The 21,873-nt window shown below is 54.6% G+C and overlaps 3 protein-coding genes across 5 annotated transcripts; 2 read left to right on the plus strand and 1 right to left on the minus strand.

Annotated features, from left to right (window-relative positions):
- Positions 1-2,430: 2,430 nt before the first annotated feature.
- PATL2 (PAT1 homolog 2) lies at positions 2,431-8,905 on the minus strand. 3 transcript variants are annotated; one of them, XM_075505539.1, is made up of 19 exons: positions 8,777-8,905; positions 8,086-8,188; positions 7,609-7,931; positions 7,341-7,409; positions 7,165-7,230; positions 6,594-6,761; positions 6,394-6,477; positions 6,090-6,241; positions 5,876-5,959; positions 5,649-5,787; positions 5,403-5,523; positions 5,231-5,328; positions 4,821-4,865; positions 4,513-4,661; positions 4,107-4,266; positions 3,633-3,773; positions 3,445-3,542; positions 3,218-3,367; positions 2,431-2,808 (listed from the first exon to the last, which is right to left on the minus strand). In XM_075505539.1, exons 1-19 carry the CDS (start codon positions 8,798-8,800, stop codon positions 2,769-2,771), a joined length of 2,214 nt encoding a protein of 737 aa, XP_075361654.1. In that variant the 5' UTR covers positions 8,801-8,905; the 3' UTR covers positions 2,431-2,768. The 3 variants fall into 3 exon arrangements, with proteins under 3 accessions (XP_075361654.1, XP_075361653.1, XP_075361655.1); XM_075505538.1 differs by having other exon boundaries at positions 6,394-6,480; XM_075505540.1 differs by lacking the exon at positions 8,777-8,905 and adding an exon at positions 8,389-8,435 and having other exon boundaries at positions 6,394-6,480.
- Positions 8,906-11,192: 2,287 nt separating this feature from the next.
- On the plus strand, positions 11,193-14,455 carry B2M (beta-2-microglobulin). The gene is made up of 4 exons (XM_075505541.1): positions 11,193-11,340; positions 11,719-11,997; positions 12,559-12,593; positions 14,168-14,455. Exons 1-3 carry the CDS (start codon positions 11,274-11,276, stop codon positions 12,570-12,572), a joined length of 360 nt encoding a protein of 119 aa, XP_075361656.1. The 5' UTR covers positions 11,193-11,273; the 3' UTR covers positions 12,573-12,593; positions 14,168-14,455.
- A 1,674-nt stretch (positions 14,456-16,129) lies between these two features.
- Positions 16,130-21,830, plus strand: TERB2 (telomere repeat binding bouquet formation protein 2). The gene is made up of 9 exons (XM_075506617.1): positions 16,130-16,201; positions 16,434-16,522; positions 16,959-17,047; positions 17,514-17,595; positions 19,092-19,237; positions 20,570-20,649; positions 21,165-21,253; positions 21,361-21,449; positions 21,685-21,830. The coding sequence occupies exons 1-9, from the start codon at positions 16,130-16,132 to the stop codon at positions 21,828-21,830; spliced, it is 882 nt and encodes a 293-aa protein (XP_075362732.1).
- The last annotated feature ends 43 nt before the right edge of the window (positions 21,831-21,873 follow it).

Genomic DNA, 21,873 nt, shown 5'->3' on the forward strand with positions numbered 1-21,873 from the left:
AGTACCCAAACAGAGGTGGCCATAGTCCCCCTCAGTGCCCTGACCAAGATAGCTGCAGTTCCCTCAACACCTCAACCCAGGACAGCTGCCATCCCCTCCACAACCTGACCAGGATGGCCACCTGTTCAGCTCGAGGGTTTTTGGGAGAAGCCCAAGAGAGGTGACACTGCTGTAAACCACCTGGATCTTTCCCTCTCCCCACCTCCCCTAAACAGCCCATAATAAGTCTTGTGCAAGCCCAAAATGCTCTTCCCTGCATCCCAGCATGAGTCCCATACCTCCCAAGATATCCTAGGATGAGCCCCATACCCTGAAGACATCCCAGGATGAGTCCCATACCTCCTGAGATATCCCAGGATGAGCCCTATTTCCCTAAGACAGTGACTCCCCTTGGTCCAGCTGCTCACTCATGGTGATGGTTCACCACCACCCAACAGGGTTGGTGGCTCTTTTGGGACAGTGCCAGGAGGAGCCAGGCAAGGCAGGCAGGTAGATAAAGCAGAGCCAGGTGAGACACCCTAGACTTTCATCAGCTTTGGGTTAAGGGAGATAAACCAGATGGGGTCTCTGAGCTGCTGGACACCCCTCAGATGAATTAACTCACTGGGTGGTGCCCCAGGGAGAGGGTCTCTTTCTCCTGGCAGGAAGCGCTGAGGAGGCTGCTAGGTGGTGTGGGTCCCTCAGTTGTGGGAGAGTAACCAAAAGAAATGTATTTTCCTTCTTTTGTCTCAGCTGTTTCCTGCAACAAAGCAGCAAAGTCCAGTAAAGACCTCCAGCCCTTCTACATTGGAGCATTTAGTTTCGTACATGATTGCAACAGTGTCACACTTTCCTCCTCCATCCCTGTTGGCTCTCAGGCCAGGAGCGCTCTTGCTAGGTCTGCACTCTGCTCTGTTGCAAACAGAAAACATAACACTGCTTATCCTTATCTTGAAGGACTCACGGGTGTCCTCCTCTCTTCCTACAAATCAATGAGCAGCTGCTAGTTCCCTTCTGTCTGAAATTGCCTCTAGGGCTTGTAGTGGCAAGGTCCATCCTTTTGCTTACAGGGGGGTCACCACGCAGGTATTGTCCCAGATTGCCTTGGTGGGTTAAAACTATAGGTTTCACCCTGATGACAACCTGCCAGCATCACTCTCTTGAAGTGACATAGCAGGGGATGACTAGAGATGCATAGGGATTAACACAGCTGTCCCAAAGAAGAACTTTCCAACAATAAAGCGTGAGGAGCAAGCACAGAAGGCTTTGGACCTGCCTTTGGCAAAACTAATTTTGAGGGCGGAGGAAAGGCTGAAGCTGTAGGACACCAAGATGAGCAGGAGAGGCATCAGGATGACAAAAGCAGCTGCCAGAATGATCTGGAGCTCCTTCCAGCTGGACCTTGCACCCTTTTAGATGATTGACAGCCTATACCTCACCTCTAGCACGAAGGGCAGGAGTCCCCCCTAGGTCCTGCATCACATCTGCAGCACCTCTTGTCTTTGTACAGCCATATTCAGACATTTCAGAAGCTGAGATGTGAGCTGTCTCAGTAAGCCATGGAGATAAATCCCACCCAATCACTCAGCCATACCAGTCATATCCTTATTTTCTGCAAATTCTCCATGTGCATTAGTTTGACCTCTGGAGGGTGTCAGTTTAAAGGAACAGTTTCATCTACATGGGGCTGGAGCTTGGGCACATATGATAGCCACCAGGTCTGAAGATGAGACAACTTTCTGGTGCAAACCTCTTTTGAATACATACCAGGCTTTGGGTTTCAAGCTTAGAGCTCCAGATGGGCATCCAGGTGCTTAGGCACAGGTGTCCTAGGCTCAGATATCCCCTAGGGTTAGGGGAAATCCCACCATATACCCCTGGAAGCCAGGCAGGAGCCACAAAGGTTTCTACAGTAGACCAGACGCTGCACCTAGGCACCCCCTCAGCCCTAGATGCAGAAGTGAGGGTCAGCTTGTGGTAGTCATGGTCAGTTGAAGCAGCTCAAGAAAGATGCTGCAAGGTACTTCATCATGACCATGCCTGGAAGCCTTTAGACTAATTAGCCTTTGAGAGCTCAGCAAAGAGAGGTGCTTTATTACCCACCCAGGTATGTTCGAGATCACCTATGTGCACCCAGATGCGCCCTCCTGACCCCGTCTTCCCCACCACATCCCTTTACTGCCAGCCCATTCCTTTCCCTGGGGGCTCAATTCCCCTCCGTCCCCAGCCACATGGGTCCTCTGATCCCCTCCACTCCCTTCTGAGCACATTGCCTTCTCCTCCATCCCCCTTTATCCTCTTTCTGGGTCCTCTCCCCATCCCCTCCCTGCTTCTCCTTCCCCTTTACAGCGCACTCAGATCCCCACCATCCCCAACTAGGGGTCTCCATGCCCAGGCAATGCCTCCAGGACCCCTGTGCTTACAGCAGAAGCTGCCCACAGGAGCCAGAGGAGCTCATTAATCACCTTTTTATTTTATTTCAAGTGCTGTACACAAAGTCGCTCACCCCTAGGTGTTCCCAGGGCCCATGTGTAGACCCTGCCTCAACACCCACCGTGAACCAGCACTCACTGTTGCTGGGTGCAAGGCCAAAATAAATTACCCGCCTCCCCGTGCTCCCCATGCCCCAGGCACCGGGGCTGGTCGGCATCAGCCCTTGAGCGCCAGCCCTGCCAGTGCCCGGCTTCACCCAGAGTGCCCCGCACCAGGGTAAGTGTTCGCTTCGAAACAAAAAGTCATAGCATCGGGCCCTGCCCGTTCCCAGCACCGCTGGCCCCAGCTCCCGGGGCTCAGCACAGCATGGCAGCCTCTGACAGCAGCGGGGAGCACCTGCAGGGAAAGGACAGGGTTGGAGCATCAGGTTGCCACACTCACACTGCTGGCAGCTGCCTGGAGCCCACCTGCCCAACCACCCCAGGGTGCCCTAGAGCTGCTGGCTAAATTGCTAGGGGGATCCCCCTGGCTTTTCACCCCCCACTTTGATTCACCCCACAGGGACATGCCATCAAGATCTGGTGAACCTGATGCAAACACAAAACCCAGAGCCAGCCGGCACGGTCCTGGGATTGCTAAAAACAGGAGCTGATCCACAGCTGGAGGGCTGTGGAGGCTCAGCCCAGTGGAGGTTGAGGCTTGTGTCCAAAGGGGTCCCCAAGGGGACAGAATCAGTGAGCCCTCAATGCCGTCTTCTGCATCTGAGGGATCCCAGCAGGAGGGAGCCGTGTCAGGCAGTACTCACTCCATCTTGGCTTCCAGGTGGTGGATGGTCTGCTTGTCCAGGTAGCGGCAGAAGAGTGACAGAAGGTTGCTGGGCAAGAAGAGAGGCTCCACCAGCGAGGCCTTGGGCACTTGTGACAGCTCCCGGGCAACCAGGAACACCATGTCTGTCCTGGGGGCATCAACACAGGGGGTTGAGTGCCCCACCGGCCACCAAACCCCAACCCTGTCATTTGTACAGCCCCTCACCACATCTCAAAGTCCCCGCCACACGGCTCCAGCGGCACATCGGAGGACAGCAGCCTCTCACCATGGCTCAGTAGGGAGTAGAGCAAGGAGATCCCAAACTGCGGGGAAGCAGCAGGAGCAGTGTCACAGCCAGTGGCAGTGGCACTCCAGGGACACTGCATGGCTATGCCCTCCTTGGGGCCACCTACCTGGTTCTTCAAGGCCATGGTGAGGGGGAGTTCAGGGGACTTGGGCAGAGGCCTGGTCATCTCCTGCAGGACCTTGATGAGATTGCTGAAGGTCATCCCGCCCACTACCTCATTCAACGGGCTGTAGAGCAGGGGGAGAGACTGGGCAGGGCAGAGGGGAGAGCAGGGATCTGAGCCTGTTTGACCCATCACAGCCACAGCCCCATCCCAACACCTGGGGGTGATGCAAGGGTCAGTGCACACCCCCCTGGGGGGGGACTGCCACCAGGACCTGCTTTAATCCCTCCTGGAGACCTTTCTCCTCCTCAGGGAAGGAAAGAGGCTCCTACCTCATGTCAACCCCACCAGCTGCTTGGCCATGCTGGGACCCAGCAAGATGGGCCCCCTCCCCATTGCCCAGGGTGCTCCCCCTCAGCAAGAGCAACAGGGAAGGAGGCAGCCCAGGATGACCCTGCCTTGGCTGGACGTGCTTGCCTCATCCAACACATCCTTCTTCATGAGGAAGGGCAGGTGGTGGGTGATGGTCAGCAGGATCTTCTCCGCTTGCTCCCGGGGCAGGTGGGGCAGCAGCCGGGCTGTGAGCTTCTTGCCCTTCTGCACACACAGGAGTTGCAAGAATTCATCCTCTGCCTCCCTGGGGACGAAGGCTCCATTGGCACAGATCCCGAGGGACCTGTAGCATGTCTGTCTATCCAGAAGGACCAGCATCAGCTCCAGTGGAGGATGAGGCTCATGGGCAAGGTCAGCACAGGCCACAGTGACACACAGAGGACAGGATCCAACCCTCACTGTCACCCAGAACTACTCATCCATCACCATCTGAGCCCAGTGAGGACCAGGACATGCCACCTGCTCCCCTCTCCCCACAGCACAAACTCACTCTTCACTGCTGCAAGCCCTGATTTTCAAGGCTTGGTAGATACGCTCCACTTCTTGGCTTTTCTGCTCCTGACAGCAGGGCTGCTGCTCCTCTGGGGCCAGAGACATCTTCCGCTGCATCTCTTCCACTTCCAGCAGCTGCAGAAAAAGCTGAAGAAACCACATGAGGTAAGGAGGCAGCTTGGAGTATCCTCTACCTGCCAGTTATCCAGGACCTCTGCCCAGGCAGATATCCCCTCACAGAGGTTTCTCAGATGAAAACTAAGGATCTACATCATCCCATCTTGCCCTGGATTGCTGCTCGCTCACCTTCTCAATCCTGTGCAGTGCCCGAAGCCGATGGCTCCCTGCAGCCTTCAGGAGGGGATAAAGGAAGGCACAACAGTTACAGCCAGCACCAGACACCACCGCTGGCAGAGCACTGGGCCAGCTGCTCCCTGGGGATCAGAGGCAGCTTCAGGACAGAGAGCAATCCCACAGGGAGGCCACGGCCAGCTCCAACTGCTCAGAGCCCCAACCCACCCCTCAGCAGGGGACAAGCTGCCACCGCTGAGGTGGCACCCACTCCAGCTGCACACCCCATGCCACAGCTTGGGGCAGCACTCATGCTTGGTCACAGCAACTGCTAAAGCGCCTGTTAAAGCTGCTCCAGGGCCTAGGGAAAGCTCAGTGTCCCCGGGCATCCAAGGCACCAACCAGCCCAGCTCCCCCTCACCTACCTCCTCCACAAGGGCATGGTGCACAGCATCAATGGCCCGGCGAGGGCTGTAGCAGGTGGACACTGCAACCTGGCCCAGCGAGCCCGCAATGCGCACCACTGGAAGAGAGATGGGACATGGTGAGACCACATCCCACAACCCCTCACCCAGCCCCCCCACCGCAGGCCCTCACCGGAGTCATACGTCTCAACTTTCTGGATGAACGGCGTGACCAGCTTGGGGGGTTCCTGCTTGTTGCGCCGGCCAAGGAGTTCCTCCTCTGCCTGTTTGCGCTCCAGCCGCTGGTAGTATGTCTATAACAACAGGCATAGCCAGGAGGGGAGCCACCATGAGCCCAGGCACCCTCTGGCTCCCAAAGGGATGAAGCCCCAGCCCCAAGGAGCAGGATGAGTCACTGGTGCTGCCAGCAGGAGCTCACCTGGTAGTAGTAGTCATCATCCATATTCTCACTCTGCAGCTGGATCATCTCCACCTTAACAACCCAGTCCTTCTCCTTGGAGGTCATCAGCCCAGCATAAGGATCCACTTTAGGAGACCACAGCTTCTTGGGGGAGATGCTGGCAGGGGAGAAGATTGCAGCCTGCTGTGACTGCCCAGAGCCCCACTACCACCCCGCAGCTCCCTGGGGACCTGGGACCCCCTTACCTCTGCGCCTGCCCACCTTGCTGCTGCCGCTGGGTCAGGATCCGCTGGTGCTGGGGGTGCAGCTGGGTCATATGACTAGGTGTGCTGCAAGGGAGACCAGATGGGGGCTGGGGAATCAGCACCTGCACTAGAGCCATCCCCAGAGGGCTCCCCCCCAGCTGCTTTGCAGGGCTCCTCTGGTCTCACCCAGGCACCCCACTCGCCGTCCTGCTACCTGAGGTTCAGCTGGCTGCTGGCCGATGGACTGAAGAAGAGAGCAGGGTCCAAAGAGGGAGACACAGGACCAAAGTGCATGGTGAGAGGCTGTGGTGGGCTGATGTGGGGTGATATGGGCCTGAAAGGAGTCGGAGCTGCATACCCTGCGGTCTGGAGAGGAAGAGAGAAGCATTCAGGTGTCTGAGCCTTCCCCTTTGAGGGTCCTGGAGGGGTTTGCCAGCTCCATGCTGCCTTCTGGCACCCATCCAGAAGGAGCCCATCATCCTGGGGACATAGTGGTGGCTCACAGCCCACTGCGTTACCTGGTTAGAAGCAAAGAGTGGAGAGGGTCTGCGAGCTGGCGTGAAGGGCCGAGGGGAGCACAGTGAGCGAGGCATCAGAGGTGACTGCTGCAGGGCATGAGATGAGAGGCGTCACTAGGACAAGCCTGTCCTAGAGGCTGCACCTCTGGTGAGGGGAAAGCAGAGGAAGAGGGGACACAAGAGTCCCCCAAATCTGTTACCTGCCGGAGAAAGCGCTGGGGGAAGGACTTAGGGGACATCAGTCTGAAGCCAGGGTGCTTAAGCCGGGGAGAGCCCCCGTAGCCCCTCTGCATGGGGGAGCCGAGGAAGTCGAGGGCCATGTTGGTGGATGGTGGGGGCCTCTCCAGGACCTGGAGGATGGCTTTATCCTGAGGGGAGGAGGCAGCAGGAGATGGGAATGGGGCCCAGCTGGGATCAGTTTAGCTCACTCAGCATGGGGCAGCTCACCAAAGCCTTTGGTTGTTGCTCAACCAGACCATGCACCAGCCAGGCTCCCATTCTGGCAGTGTGCAACAGCAGGGGACCCGCAGGGACACCTAGCATGGGGGTCCCAGTCCCCCCAAACTCAACAGAGCCTTCAAACCCAAGCTCTGCTTAGGGTGGGCACCTCCACCCACAGTCTTGGCATCCAACAGACATGTCCTTGCACCTCCAGACCCACGATGAGGCTTTGGTGGTCCCTCAGTCACCCCAAACCGCCTGCATGACCCTTGGCCCAGGGTACCGGGAAGCCCTCAGGTGCTCCCTGAGGGCCTGGCTAGGGGTACCCACCTCCAGCACGTGGTGGGGTGGGATGCTGCCAGGGCAGGAGCCCCACACCACAGGATCCATCGCCAGCTGGAAGACAGGGAGATGGTCAGCACAGGGAAGAAGGACAGGAGGAGAGGGGCAAGGGACACTGCAGGGACCACTCAGCCGCATCACCAGATGGGAAGGCACATTTTTACCATGTCCTCTTTGCCAAACTCTGCCCAGCAAGTGCCAATCCTGCTGTCCAGCACTGCCGAGTCCTGGCTCTGCAAGCAAAGAAGAGGTTACAGGCACATACTCAGCCCTGGCACAACAGGTCTTCCTCCCTTGGGCAGAGACCAAACTACCCCCTGGTGCCCTCCGTGGGGCAGAACCCACAGGTGTGGGGATGGAGGGGGGAGCAGCGGGTCCCTGCCAGCCCATCTGCCCAGGCATGGGTCCCCTCCCTCTCCATTCATGCGTCACCTCCAGGGTGGGTTTGCTCTGCACAGCTCTCATCACCGCCGGGTCTCCCAGGTCATTGGGCTCCTCGCTGGGGTCCTGATCTTCCTCCTGTTCCTCAGTTCCCAGCTCCTCCTCCTCTTCCTCCAACTCGGAGATGACCTGTTCAACCTCCAGCTCCATCCCACCTTCCTCCTGGGGCTCTCCCAGCTCCTCCAGCTGCTCAGCCGCTCCAGACCCCAGTTCTTCCCCAGCCTCGGTCTCCTCTGCCACCACTTTGGCCAGCTCAGGGCTTGTCTCTGGAGGCATCAGGGGTTTTGCGGCGTCCTCCTCAGTGGAGTCTCGGTCTTGGAGGGGGAAAGCAGAGCCTGGGCAGTGCTCACCGGGGTCCCTGCTCCCAACCCAGCTCCTCACCAGACAGGAGGACACCTTCCTCACCCCCCCTCACCCCGTTGGGTGCTGGCTTATCTCCCCAACCCCAGGGCTCCCCTGAGATCTTACCTAACCCAAAAGTCATCTCGTTGTACAGGTCAAGCTCTTCGTCCTCCTCGGCCATCTCCTCCAGCAGAGGCACATCTTCCACTAGCAGGTAGTCTTCGAGGATCTGGAGTCAAAAACAGCAGGATCCCCGCTCAGGGAGACAGGCAGGGATGGGGTAACCCTAACCTGCCCCCAAATGGGGGGCACCCAACCTCCCTCCCACTCCGCTAGTGGTGCTAGGCAGACCCCAGGGCTCATGGCTGCTCCACAGCTGGAAAGGGAAGAGCAGGAGCCACTGGCACTACCAGCGAGGGCAGGACCCACTCGCTCAGCATAGGGTAGGAGCCCAGTGAAGCCTGCCAGGACCAGGGCTGTGGCCGCCCGGAGGTGAAAGTGGCCCCTGCCAACACAGGGGATGCCGGCATGGAACAGCACCAGGGTGGCTGGGGCTGAGTGGCACCATTAGGCTTCAGAGTGAACACCCCGCTACTAGGGCACAAACAGCACCCGAGCACAAGGCAGGGAACGGCACCCCACTAGCACCTCCGGGGCGGTGTCTTCTCCGGTACCGACCGCTCCCAGGAGAGCCAGCACCGGGAAGGGCAGCCCCGGAGGAGCCGGCACCAAGAGGGGGCGTGACCCGGGGCAGCGGGAAAGGAGGCGGCCCCGAGGACGGGCCAGCATGCCAGGGCGGAGCAGGGCGGGCACTCACAACCGGCTCGCCGCCCTCCGCCATGCCGCGGCGCCGCCCGCCCGCGTCCCTCTACGGGGCCGGGCTGCCCCCGCCGCCGCCTTTTACAGACCGCCGCCGCCGCTCCGGCGGCACCGCGCCGCTACGCATGCGCTTGCCGTACAGCATGGCGGCGCCCGGCTGCGCCCCGCGCCTGCGCGGTCTCTTTGCCCCGCCCTCTCGTGTAGGCCCCGCCCTCTCGGACAGAACCGGCGGCGGTGCGCGGAGCAGGGATGGGGGTGGAGCTGGAGGGGATGAGGGTGAGGTTCAGTGACCCCACGCGCGAAAGGCGGTGTAAAACTGCAAGCACCTGCGTCTTTCAGGGCACAGAAAACCCCACCCCGGCTTTTCCCACTGCTCTCGTCGCTCCCTGCCAGCGATGCCGTTTTCTGAACCGATAGCCCTCCGAGCAGTCGTGGAAAACCAGCGGGACGTGGTCGGTCCGGCTGGAAGCGCGCCTCGGAGATTTACTGCAGTAGATCTGAAAGCACAGGGGAGCAAAACTAAGGCGAAGACGTTGTAAATCCCTGCGTCCTGCAAAGCGCAGCAGGCTGCCCTCATGCCCCTGAATGCCAGGAGCGCCTTGGTTGTGTCAGACCTCACCCGCTCCTTAAATATTTCTCTCTACTAATAAAAGCAGAAGCACCCTAAAAAAGGAAGATTTGGCTGTTCAAATCAAACCAACGCGGCCTTTTAGACATATCACATGGAAGAAACTTGTGGTTCAGCTGCTCTTTACAGGGAAAGTCTGCTGGGCACTGCTGGTTATGGCAGAGTCATCTCCAGGGATTCCCATCCCAACAGGGAGAGCCCAGGTGTCAGCACAGAGAAAGGATCCATGTCCTGCAATGAGCTATTTGTGTAATTAATCCTCCCTGAGCCAAGGGGATCGCTCACCTGGGCAGAGCCCGACTAGCATGCAGGTCAGGCTCCAAGGCGGTGAGCCCTGATGCCAGCTCAGCCGCCAACACAGCAGTTGGTGTTTATTTCTGGGAGAGCCTTGAGATCCCTGATAGGGTTCTGGTGGCAGCTGCGTCCCCTTATCTCACAGGGAAAACACTCAACGGCAGCTTCGTGGCTGCTGGCGCCGCTCACCGGGCAGCCAGCAAACCAAGCAAGAGCTCGGTTCAGAGCTGGTCCAGTGGGGATTGGTAACAGGCATTTGCAGGTTTTTTCTTTGCTCAGTCTCTACTGATTTATCTGCTGCCTTTGGGTAGGGGATGTTCTCTGCACATGCTTTATTGATTTAATGATAGGTCTTTAAATGGGATGTATTAAGATGGCAAGTCTTGAAGGGGCTCAGTGTTAGAGGAGCTACATGATACTGCTGTTTTCTTTCTACTCGTAGTGACTTTCCTTTCTTTCTTTTTCTTTTTTTAACTTTTTAATCCTTATGCAGCTAGATAGAGGACAATGTACATCTGCTTCCCAGTCTGAAACAGTGAGTCTAAAGATAAGCAGTACATGACCTGTAGGACCACAAGCAGACAAGCTCCTAGGTATATAAAATACCTATGTACTCTTTAATACTGGTTCATTTTCCTTTTTTAACCTTGTTTTTCTTAATGCTGCTATTCAAAGCTGGTGTACTTCTCTAAGCAGTGCCTGTAGTGTTATAGAGCCACTCGGTGGCACACCTAGCCTAGCTGGGCTACGGTGCTCATCGTTTTTCTGGAGGAGGCACTAGGAAACCCAGCTCTTTGACCTTTGGGTTCTCGTGTTTGACGTCAGGGAGTCCATGCTGGGCTTGAATGGCGGAGTCAATCCATCCCGCAGCCACTGGACCGAGACGCTGACACACAGGCTTCAAAAGAAAGCAAGCCAAGGTTCAGAAAGGAAGGTGTCTGGGCTGTGCCAGCGTTGGCTGTTGGCATAATACCGGCCCTGGCTGAAAGATCCTCCACAAGAGGTGGTTTTTACCCCCCTTTTGGTGAGGAGCAGGAGCCAGGTGAGCACGTTGTAGTCCCTGCTCCATGACCTGCTCCCGGCGGGGGTTCCTAACTGCAGGCGTTCAGCTGAAGGCCCGGGGGAGCGGCGGCTGGGGCCCAGTCCCACCTCACACTTCTGCTGCCTCCACCCCTGAGGCAAAGGCAAAGGGCAGGGCAGGCCCTGGGGCAGAAAAGGCCCCAGGACAGGGCAGGCTGGGCCAGGCCGAGCCTGGGGCACAGCCACAGCAGCAGCCCCACCTGCTGCCGGGGTGGCTCCGGCTGGCATGGTGCTGGGCCCAGCCGCGGCCGGGCACCGGGGCGGCTGCGGGCCAGCCAAGCCCTGGGCGGTGCCTCGGGCCTGAAGCGAAAGCGAAAGCGACACTGCCAGCAGGCGGGCGGGCTCGCATAACCTCTCAGCTCCCTGTCTGCCTGGAGACTGATGACGCGTGGGCAGTTCCGCACCGTGATTGGCCGCGAGCAGCAGGGGCTATAAAAGGCAGCGGGCGAACAGGGCGGGTTAGTCTGTGAGGTGAAAGGAGCGGAGAGCGGCTATGGAGCTGGCGGTGAAGGTGGGGGTCCTGGTGCTGATCGCACTGGTCGGCCTGGGGGAGGCAGATGGTGAGTACCCGGGGCGGCGTGAAGGGAGGTGAGGGGGACGGGAGGTGCTGTGAGGGGCCCGGTACCAGTTACCGGCGGGGGCAGGAGGTGCTGTGAGGGGCCTGGTACCCATGGGGCGGGCAGTGAGGGTCTTGTTACTGGTAAGGGGTGGGGGGGGCAGGTGCCTTGAGGGGCCCCGTACCGGTTACCGGGGGCGGGGGGGCCCTTATACGGTGGGGAGCAGGTGCTGTGAGTGGTCCGGTACCGGGGAGGGGGGCAGTCAGGGCCCTGTTACTGGTGTGAGCTGGGGAGGTGCTGTGAGGGTGCCGGTTCTCGTGTCCGGGTGGGTGGTGCCCGCTGCAGCCCTACTTCTCACTGCCCTATTACCCCCCTCTCCAGAGGCACCAAAGGTGGAGGTGTACTCCCGCAAACGTGTCACACCTGGAGAGGAAAACACCCTCAACTGCTTTGTGAGTGGTTTCCACCCTCCAAAGATTGACATCTCCCTCCTCAAGAACGGGGAGCCCATGAGCAACGTGAAATACACGGACATGTCCTTCAATGACAAGTGGCATTTCCAGCGCCTGGTGTACGCGCCATTCACTCCCAAGAAGGGCGACGTCTACGTTTGCAGGGTGGCCCATTCCACCTTCAGAGAGCCGCAGTCATTCCGATGGGGTATTGTGTGCCTTCCTCTTCAAGCTTTGCCGCTGTTCATGTGCAGAAGCCAGAGCTTGTTAATTTATATCCACAGTGTCTCTGTTCCCCTTCTCAGGAAACAGGGTGCTATAATGGGGTAGACTTTGAAGGTCTTGTGCTATAGATGGAAAATTAACTTGGTTTCAGTGGGGCTGCTGAAAAGGCTGTGTATACGTACCCGTGAAAGAGTTTGTTAGTAGCAGACAGGGAAGACTTGCCTGGGTGTTACCTGTAGGTATTTGGTTGTGCTGTGTCTGATGACTCTTAGTAGAGCACTCTGATCTCTTCTGGGTGAACTTGCCTAGAAAGAGATGGGTCATGCAATGATTTTTGGCTTTATATTTGGTGAACATAAAGAAAGATATAGCAGTGGGGACTGATTGTGGTGACCTAGCCTGCTGCAGCAAGGAGACAGCCAAGCAAAGGCACCTCTCTGATTACTGCACTGTGGCTGTTTCCAGCAGGGGTGGGCTTGTGGTGATGGGTGAGAGGGGCTGCTGTTTGCCCCGAAGCCTAATGCTCTCCTGTTCTTTCTTGCAGATGAAGACTTCTAAGCTGTGTCTGGCATAGTCATGGTGAGTTACGCTGATGCTCCACGCTATGCTGGTAAGGGGAACGTGGACTGCTTTCCGTGGGGGGAAGTCTGTAGCTTGCAGAGTTGAGGAACAAAAGCAACCACCCAAAAAAAAAAGTCTAGTGTTGCCACTGATTGGTAGCAGAGCTGTTCCCACACCCTTTCCACCTGCTATTTTGGCCAATTCTCAGCCATACCTTGCCTACAAAAGTCTCCTTTGCTCAGAAGAAAGGAGCCCCTTGGAGCAAAACTTCCCTGCATGCCTTTCGTGTGTCTGCCAGATACTGTTTGGAGTTGTCACGTGTCCTCTAGGGCTTCTCCAGACCCTGTGGTGCTATATTCTGTCTAGTGAGGAGGAAGTTGCCATACCTGGAAATCCCCGTGATGTGGGGGCAGGCAGGCTGGTTAACCCTGCAGTGGGCAGCATGTCAGCTTGGTAATGTGGGATTTATGAGGCACAGGTCAGTGCCTTGCTGCCAGACCAGAAACAGTCTTGATTCACTGGTGTCTCATAGTCTGAGTGCTCTGGGTTCTTCAAACTATCTGGGCATAACTGATCTGGATTTAGCAATTGGGTAAATACTAGTTTAACCCTTGAAAGGGAAAACAAAACTAAAGATATATGGCCTAGCTGACATAGTTGCAGTGCTGGTTGAAACACCTTGGTTAATTACCCTGGTAGAGGCTGGATAATTATTAACTGCCCAGGACAAGCCTTGGCAAGACCTCACTTGAAATGCCCTCCACACTGGACCAGAAGAATGTTATCGATGGCTTTTAGACAGACAATCATGAGTCAAATGAAGTTTGTAAATTGGAAAAACTGCCTTGGGCATTTCTTCTTGGGAAGATGTAGGTGGATCAGAGTCCTTCACATCTCACTGTCTAATGCTGCTCTCCCTCTAAAGCTCTCCAGCCCTTTGTGGCTGTAAAGCAGCAAAGGCTAGGAGGGGGGTTAGGCTTCCAGGGACAAGAGAAAATGGAGGTCAGTTGACCAGCTTTCTAGTGGGGGACAACAGAAGAAGGTACACTCTTAATTTGTAGCAGAAAAGCTGAGGTGTGATACTGGGGGCTGGGGAAAGGCTCAAGGGATCCCTGAGAGCCAAAAATGGTTGGACTGGAAGGATATTTAGAAGGCATGCTGTTAGTGCTTAAGTGTTTGCTTCTAACTGCTGCTTGAGATGGGATGCTGAGGTAAAGGGACCCATGATTTGATACAGTACAAGACATTTCTAGGTAACAGAGCTCTGAAAAATTATATACAGCCACTCTTCTGGTTTGTCACTCGCTTTTGGGACCGGGGATGGAAACCTGGCCCCAGGGCAGGGTCTGGGGTGTGCTGTGCCCATGTGGCAGTGTGGTGTGCAGTGGCTTTGGTGGGACATTGGTGTGAAGGTCACTGATGGTGAGGGATGCCTAGCTTTCTTGGAGGTGGGACATTGGTGACTTGGCTAGAGTCTGGAGTCTCTGACTGCAGTTGGAGTTCCCTTGTAGAAAACACTTTTTTTTCCTACAGTAATTACAGTTGAAGGTGTGAGGAGACTGACATCAGTCACTCTGTTTTCCCCCATGCAGGTCTGAAGAATTCTGCCTTGCAAGTCAAAATCGTCTTGAGCTTCTGTCCTTTCTTCACATCTCACTTGTGAATATGATGAAGAGCAGCAATAGTCTTCATCGCGGAATTCCTTCTTTAATAAAGCATATCTTTAAAATATGGTTTACCCAAAGCAGTATATGAGCTAGGCTTTTTTTTTTTTGAGCACATAGCTATAAATGTCTACATTACTGATTAAAAAACAATTGTAGCTCTTCAGTGCTCTGAATGGAACAGGATTTTTATCTAAATAAAATTGGAGGACTTCAGTGGAGTCCTTAAAATGTTTCTTTAGAGTCTTGTGACAAGCCAAGCTTATTTTGTGGGCTCCCATGGCCACTGGGTTGTGGGTGGATCTGGCAGGTGGTGGCACTATGCTCAAGTGCATGCTTTTTAGCCTACTGAGAAGGTGCAGGAACCCTTTTCCATTAAAAAAAAAAAAAAGAATTAAAGGTTTCTTGTTTATGTGGGATCTGCCTGGCCACATGCTCCTGAGTTGCTCTGAAGGGATGGGCACGAGGTTTAAAAAAGGGACAAAGTGACCTTGGGGTCTGATCTTAAAGCTGGGTGAGAGGAAAAGGAGTGGATAGGCAGGGTATGGTGTCCACTTCAAGGGTGAGAACTCCAGCTGATGCGTCTTGGGGGTGTGTGGTGTAGAGCTGGGCTGAGCGGAAGCAGATGTGTCAGTGGCTTTCATTTCTGCTTTCGTCTTCTGCAAGCAGCTCACCCCATGAAGCCCTGTTGGGGGCTGATCTTCCCCCATGCTTTGGGGGTTTGATGGCACTACCCAAAATGGCACTACTCAGTAGAGTTTGGCAGCCTGCTTTTATTTTATGAAGTCGGTATGATCGTTGAATTGAGGAGGATCTCATCAATGCAGATCTTGTGTATGTGAACAAGGATTGCTGGCAGCCCAGTGGGTGTGATCTATCACATGTCTCTTCTTGGATGTATTAAGATTTGCTGTGACTGGTGTCAGAGAACACCCACTCAAGATTTTGAGGCATCTTGGCTTGTTTTGTAGCTTTTTTCCATTAAAACTACATTTTCTGTGATGTACAAGAATAATAATAACTGTCCTGTGCAAACCTCTGGCTTTGCTTGAAAAGACATTTACCTAGAAGACAAATACTTTGCTACAAGCAACAATTTTCTGGGTGAAGGGAGCAGTTATGGGGACTTTGCACTCACTAGAGGAGCATTCAAACGAGGAGAGGTGGGGATGTCACATCTGGGTGCAAGCAAAGTGCTTGTGACCCAGCATGGGATGGCAAGACGCACTGGAGCCACTGCACAGCTCAGCCTGCAACGCCAGCCATACTCGAGACCAGCCAGGGACTGCACCAGCCTCAGCAGTGGTCTGTCTGTGGTAGAAGATGGTCTGGGAGGGAGGAAAAGGTTTTGGCTTCTCCTCTGGAGACCCCAGCAGAGCAGCACAGCCTGCTGTGAGAGCCCAAGGTGGCTTGAGTTGTGGACAACGTCCTGGCTTCCTCCTCTGGATCACAAAGAGCCACCAAAGTGTCTGCCACCACCTCGGCTTTACTTTACTATTGTCAAGAGCATCACACAGTAATGACTGGGTGCATCACACTGAGAGGAAAACCTCATCCTTATTAGGACAGGAGTGGCGTTGGTTGCAGAAGCTGGAGATGCTGTGGCACAGGCAATGTGAGACAACCACGTCTCCAAGGGAAACTTACATCAACATCTTCCTGCACCAGGGAAGTCTTTGCCCTGATTGCATCTGTGGGCTTTTTGTGGTCTTACTTAGGAAATATTTTGATAGCTTACTAAAAAATCCCCCCTCTGGGAGAGACTGATGCACGACAATCCCAGAGGCTGGCTAATTTTGATTAACACCTGAATTTTGGGACCATATCTAGAACAATCTTCTCTGTTTTATGTTTGGGGTCCAGCTTGGGGAGGGTCCAAAGGTATCCGGGATGAAGGTGTACTGCTGCTGCTGGCTTTTCAGCAAAAGTTCCCAGGAGATGGAGTTGTTGAGAGATATCTTGGCAAGTTTGAAGCATGAAACAAGCCTCATTTGTGGTTTATGAAATACAAGCAATTTTGCTGCAAGTAAACTATTTCCTGAGTCAACCAAATACAAGTGTTTTTAGGAGAACAACTTCTATGAGAACAACTCTCTAGGAGAACAGGTCTCCAGGGGAGCTCGTTCCCAGCATGGGACAGAGGGAAGGAGCCAGGACCAGGCAGTGTGAAGGCTTTTGCCTCATCTTTCTGCAGAAGCTGGAAGAGATTCAGAAGATGGGGCAGGGTGTGGAGAGGACCAAGGCCATCAGATGCTGCCTGGCTCTGCCAGTGTCTTGTCCTGGGCAAGTCAGCCACAGATACCATCTCCACTGTGCCCTCGGCTTGTCCTGTCCCCTTTCCAGAGGTGACACAAGTTGCTCAGAGCCATGGAGGGTTTCCAGAGGAGGCTGAGCATCAACGCACCCCGGACACCAGTGTTGCAATCCTGGGGCAGCCCCACTTCTAGTGCAGCTGCGTGTAGGTGTGGGTCATTTTGGGGCCCTCAGCCAAATGCAGACAGGCACAGGGATGTGGCAGTAGGGGCCGGGACCCCTCATGAGGGATGGTTTGAAACCTGTATGGCTTCAGTTGCCGGTGTGAGTCAGGGGAACAGACAGCCCTGAAAACGGCCACCGCGCCTCTCCTCAGCGCCCGCCGCCCCTCAGGTTCCCGCCGCTGCCGCTCAGAGCTCGCCCCGCCCCCGCCGCCCCTCAGCGTCCTCCCGCCGCTGCCCCTCAGGTTCCCGCCGCCGCTTCATGCCGCGATGTTCCGGGGCCACCGCGCCTGGTTCTCGCAGAGCGTCAGCCCGGCCCCGCGGGAGCTGTGGGGTGAGGGATCCCGGCGGCGCCTCGGAGATAAGCAATGGGCACGAAGCTGACACATCCCCTTGGTGGGCAGAGAAATGGCAGCACGGCCCTGTCACCCCTCGGTGGGGCAGAGCAATGGCGGTACAGCCCTGTCACCCCTCAGTGCGGCAAAGCAGGACTGAGCCCCCTACAGCGGGGCAGAGCATGGGTTTGCCAGGTCCCCCCAGTGCTGGGGCAGGGCACGGTGTCCCCACACTGAAGAAAAGGCTAGAAGGGCCCTCAATGGGGTGGTAGGAGACCCACAGCCATGGGGGACCCATCACAGCTCCCACTTCAGGGCCCAGCACTGCGGCCCCAGAACCAGCCCAGGCAGCCAGCCCCATCCCGGGCCACCTTGAGTCCACCCAGGCACGTTGGGGTGGGAACACGCTGGGGCGGGGACACGCTGGGGCATCCACCTTCCTCCTCTCCCCTCTTCCCCCTGCAGCAGCCGGTGGTGGGGTGCTCACCCACCAGTGGGACGCCGACTACCTCTTCAGCAGCGATGCCGCCCACCCGGACACCCGCAGGTGGGCTGTGTTCCCCAGCTGCCCTCCCCCCCCAGTGTCACACCCATGTCAGCAGCACCTTCCTTGCTTGGGAGATGCCTGCTCACATGGCATTTCACACTCACATGGAGCCCTCTCCATGGGATGTCTGTCATGCGATTGCAGCGCGCTGGAGGGTCATGGTTACACTGACAGTTGGACGTAGAGAGCGAAAGATAAATGAAAGCATAGATAACGGGTTTAATGTATTTAAAGTATTTAATGGATGCCAACATCCTTATAAAAGCCAGGTGGTGTTTCTAAAGTGCCTGGTACAGGTCTGCTGGGCTTTTACTGCTTTTACCAGTCTGAAAACACACCCACACTAAACCGTATCTAGGCAAAACAGAAAACGGCTATAAAAACCATCCATGCATTAGGCTGGCTTAACTCTGATGTAAATTAAACTAATTGTGCTGGTTTTCTTGCTACCTTTGAATTGATCTACTGGAAAACTCAGGGTCTAAAATAGAGGTGATATCGTCCCCAAGGAAGGAACCAGGTGCAAAAAAAGGCAGTGTGAGTTAACTCTGAAAGCAAACATGGGGGTAGAAATGTCTGGAAAAGGGCTGAATTGCTACTTTCCTTCTGCTTGTTTAATATAAAAAATCAGAGAGCTCAACAATGTTTGCACAAATATAAGGAAAGGCTATTGACCATCTTCCTCCACCCAGTGAATATTTATATATATTCAATATCATGTAAATATATTTATGTGAAAGGGAACTGCAATGTTTTCTTGCAATGCTCTGCGGCAGGCTTTGCTAGGCTGGACTAAGCAGCTTCTTTTAAGACATGATTGCTTAAAACTGCCTTAGATTTTTGTAATCCTTCAGCCACCCGCGCCACCTTCAGGAGGAGAAACCCAGAGTAATGACCTTCCTTCTGCCACAGCATCCCGCCAGACTGGGTTGTTCCCCCAGGGGGAATTATATATATGTTCAATGTATATATTCAGACTATTTATTAGGAAAAATGTAATCATTATCCATACCCTTAAACCCGGCAAACAATATTTAATTCCCCTCTAAGGAGGATGGTGAGTGCTTGAGCATCCTCCACCCACCCTTCCTTGCTCAGCTGTAGTGCTGCCACTGTTTGGGGACTGTGCCATGAGCCTGAGCAGGGACCAGTGGGGTTAAGAATAAATAAATAAAAACCACATTTCCCCCCCTCCCCAAAGAACCGGTCTCGTCTCGAGAGCAGGTTGTGGAGCGGTGCCATTTAGTCCCTAAAAATATGCATTTACCTTGTCCCTGGTGTCCTTCCTCCAGGCTGCTCTCAGGAGGTGCCAGCAGCTGGAACCATAAAGGGACGTTACTGGTAGAGTCTCATAGTTAGAAAATTACAGAAAATTAGGTGCTTTTGGCAAAAATACCGGATCAGGTCAGTTTTAATGACAATATCCCTTCAAATTGTTTTGTTTAGGGTTTTTTTCAGGCTTACCTTTGGAAACCAGATGTCTTTTTCTCTTCCAGAATACACGAGAGCCTCGATTACATGGAGGGCAGAGCTACGGTCTTTCACTCCTGTTACATCTCTGTGTGGGCGCGCACCCGTGCGGGAGAAGAGCTGTCGGTGGTTCTGGGCCACTTCGTCTTGCCTCCCGCCTGCTTGCAAGAAGGTTGGGGGGGAAAAGAAAACATCAGGGTTTGGCTGTCCTGCGGGTTTCCCTGTGAGCAGAGCCTTTTGGGGTGCAAACAAGAATGTCCAGGTACTTCTGCTCTAGGTGGAGGGAATTTCCTTCTGCTGGGAGTGATTCTTCCTCCCTGGAGGCAGAGAATGCTCCATCTATTATATTCTCCATCTATTATAATCGAATCATAGAATCACAGAATGGTTTGGGTTGGAAGGGACCTTAAAGATCATCTAGTCCAACCCCCCTGCCATGGGCAGGGACATCTTTGACTAGATCAGGTTGCTCATAGCCCTATCCAACCTGACCTGGAACATTTCCAGGGATGGGGTATCCACAACTTCTCTGGGCAACCTGTTCCAGTGTTTCACCACCCTCACAGTGAAGAATTTCTTCCTAATATCTAATCTAAATCTACCCTCTTTCAGTTTAAAACCATTACCCCTCATCCTGTCACTACGGTCCCTGATAAAGAGTCCCTCCCCTTTCTTGTAGGCCCCTTCAGGTACTGGAAGGCTGCTACAAGGTCTCCCTGGAGCCTTCTCTTCTCCAGGCTGAACAACCCCAACTCTCTCAGCCTGTCCTCATACGGGAGGTGCTCCAGCCCCCTGATCACCCCTGTGGCCCTCCACTGGCCGATGTCTTTCTTATGCTGGGGGCCCTAGAGCTGGACACAGTCCTCCAGGTGGGGTGTCACCACAACAGAGTAGAAGGGGAGAATCACTGCCCTTGACCTGCTGGTCATGCTTCTTGTGATGCAGCCCAGGATATGGTTGGCTTTCAGGGCTGCGAGCACGCATTGCCAGCTCATATTCAGTTTTTCATCCACCAATACCCCCAAGTCCTTCTCTGCAGGGCTGCTCTCAATCCACTCATGGCCCAGCCTGTATCCATGTTTGGGATTGCCCCAACCCAGGTGCAGGACCTTACACTTGGCCTTGTTGAACTTCATGAGGTTTGCACGGGCCCACCTCTCTAGCCTGTCAAGGTCCCTCTGGATGGCATCCCTTCCCTCTAGAGTGTCAACCACACCACTCAGCTTGGTGTCATCCGCAGACTTGCTGAGGGTGCACTCAATCCCACTGTCCGTGTCCCCCACAAAGATGTTAAATAATACCGGTCCCAATATGGACCCCTGAGGGACTCGTCAGTGGTCTCCACCTGGACATCGAGCCACTATATTCCATTAGCAAGCAGCGCCGTGCAGTGAGCTCCTGCCAGGACTCCCGAGTGCCTTCACTACCACCTGCGAGAGGCAGGGGCTTGCACAGGCAGTGACTGCCGCACAGTCTCATCACTTGATGCTCTCACACTCTTTTTTTTTTTTGTTCATGGCAGAAATCAGAAGGAAAATCGGTGGTTTTATTTGGGAGCAGGCGGATGATTCACTTGCAGAACAGGTAAGACGAGAAATTTATACTAAAGGAGGTGTAGCTTAAAAAAATATCGGTTGTATGAACTTCAGGGAGCCTGGTTTTCATCCCAGACCCTCAGCCCAAATACGGGATCAAATCTTCTTGTGCTTGCTGCGCTGTGTGTCCCTCCCAGCATGACATCCCAGGGGACACAGCACTGGACTAAGCGCGGGACGCGCAGGAGGGATTTTCTCCCTCACCCAGACAGATGTCCAGTCTCCCCAGCACACCCTTCCAGGGATGCCGATCGCCGAGGTCTGAGCTCAGACATTTCATGCAGCATTTTCCTTCCCTGTGTAGCTCCAAGACACTGCCCGCTTTCTTCTCAAAGCAACTTCTCAATGCTTTTGAAGCAAAAATGTGATTAGATTTAAAATTGTATTCTAAATTATGCTTAGAATCACAAGTCCTAAAAATAGTGCTCTCTTGCACCACAACTCTCGTGTTTTGCGGGGTACCCAGGGCACAATTTTAACTCAACTCTGCGTTGATACTTGCAGCCCAATGAAAATCTGATGGATGAACCTGAAGTGGCGAGAAAAGGCTGTGAGGAAAAAGTGGAGAAGGATGTGCTAGACCTGGCTGAAAGGTATTTTCCTGCCCTCGGCAGTAGGATTTGGACACACTCCCCAAATTTCAAGAGATCCCCAGCACATAGGAAATAATGCACACATTTTTTTCCCCCCAATACAGCAGTGAAGAAGAAACAGGCTCCAGAGCACCTGCCCAGGGGGAATTTCCATACCGTGCCCTCCAGGAATACCCGATGAATAACATGGTGACAGGTAACATTTGGCATCAGTATATTTTTAAGGAGTGGAAAATATGCCTGAAAATGACTGTGGATGAAGCAGGGACCCCGTGTGCTCCTCGCTTCCTCCCGGTACTTACAGCAGCGGAAATGCTGAGGGTACAACTGGAATCACTCCCTTCTCCTCCGTGCTTTGCGTTTTCCATTGTCCTTGTTTCGTCAGAGAAGAGGGCAGCTCCCCCAGTGAGACTCGCACTTTCCCTTCGTAGGCTACGCCTCTGCTCGCGACATGAAGAAATATGTTGGAGAGCTCTGTGATTTCATTCCCGGCACCTCAGGCTACACGGCGTATTGGATTCAGAACGAAATTAACATTTACTCTGACGTGAAGACTAAAATGAAGCGAAAATTGTAACAGGTGGCTGTTCACATAAAAAACTTCACTGCCAGAGAGCTAT

The sequence above is a fragment of the Mycteria americana genome, chromosome 6 (assembly GCF_035582795.1).
Source record: "Mycteria americana isolate JAX WOST 10 ecotype Jacksonville Zoo and Gardens chromosome 6, USCA_MyAme_1.0, whole genome shotgun sequence".
Classification (NCBI taxonomy): domain Eukaryota; kingdom Metazoa; phylum Chordata; class Aves; order Ciconiiformes; family Ciconiidae; genus Mycteria; species Mycteria americana.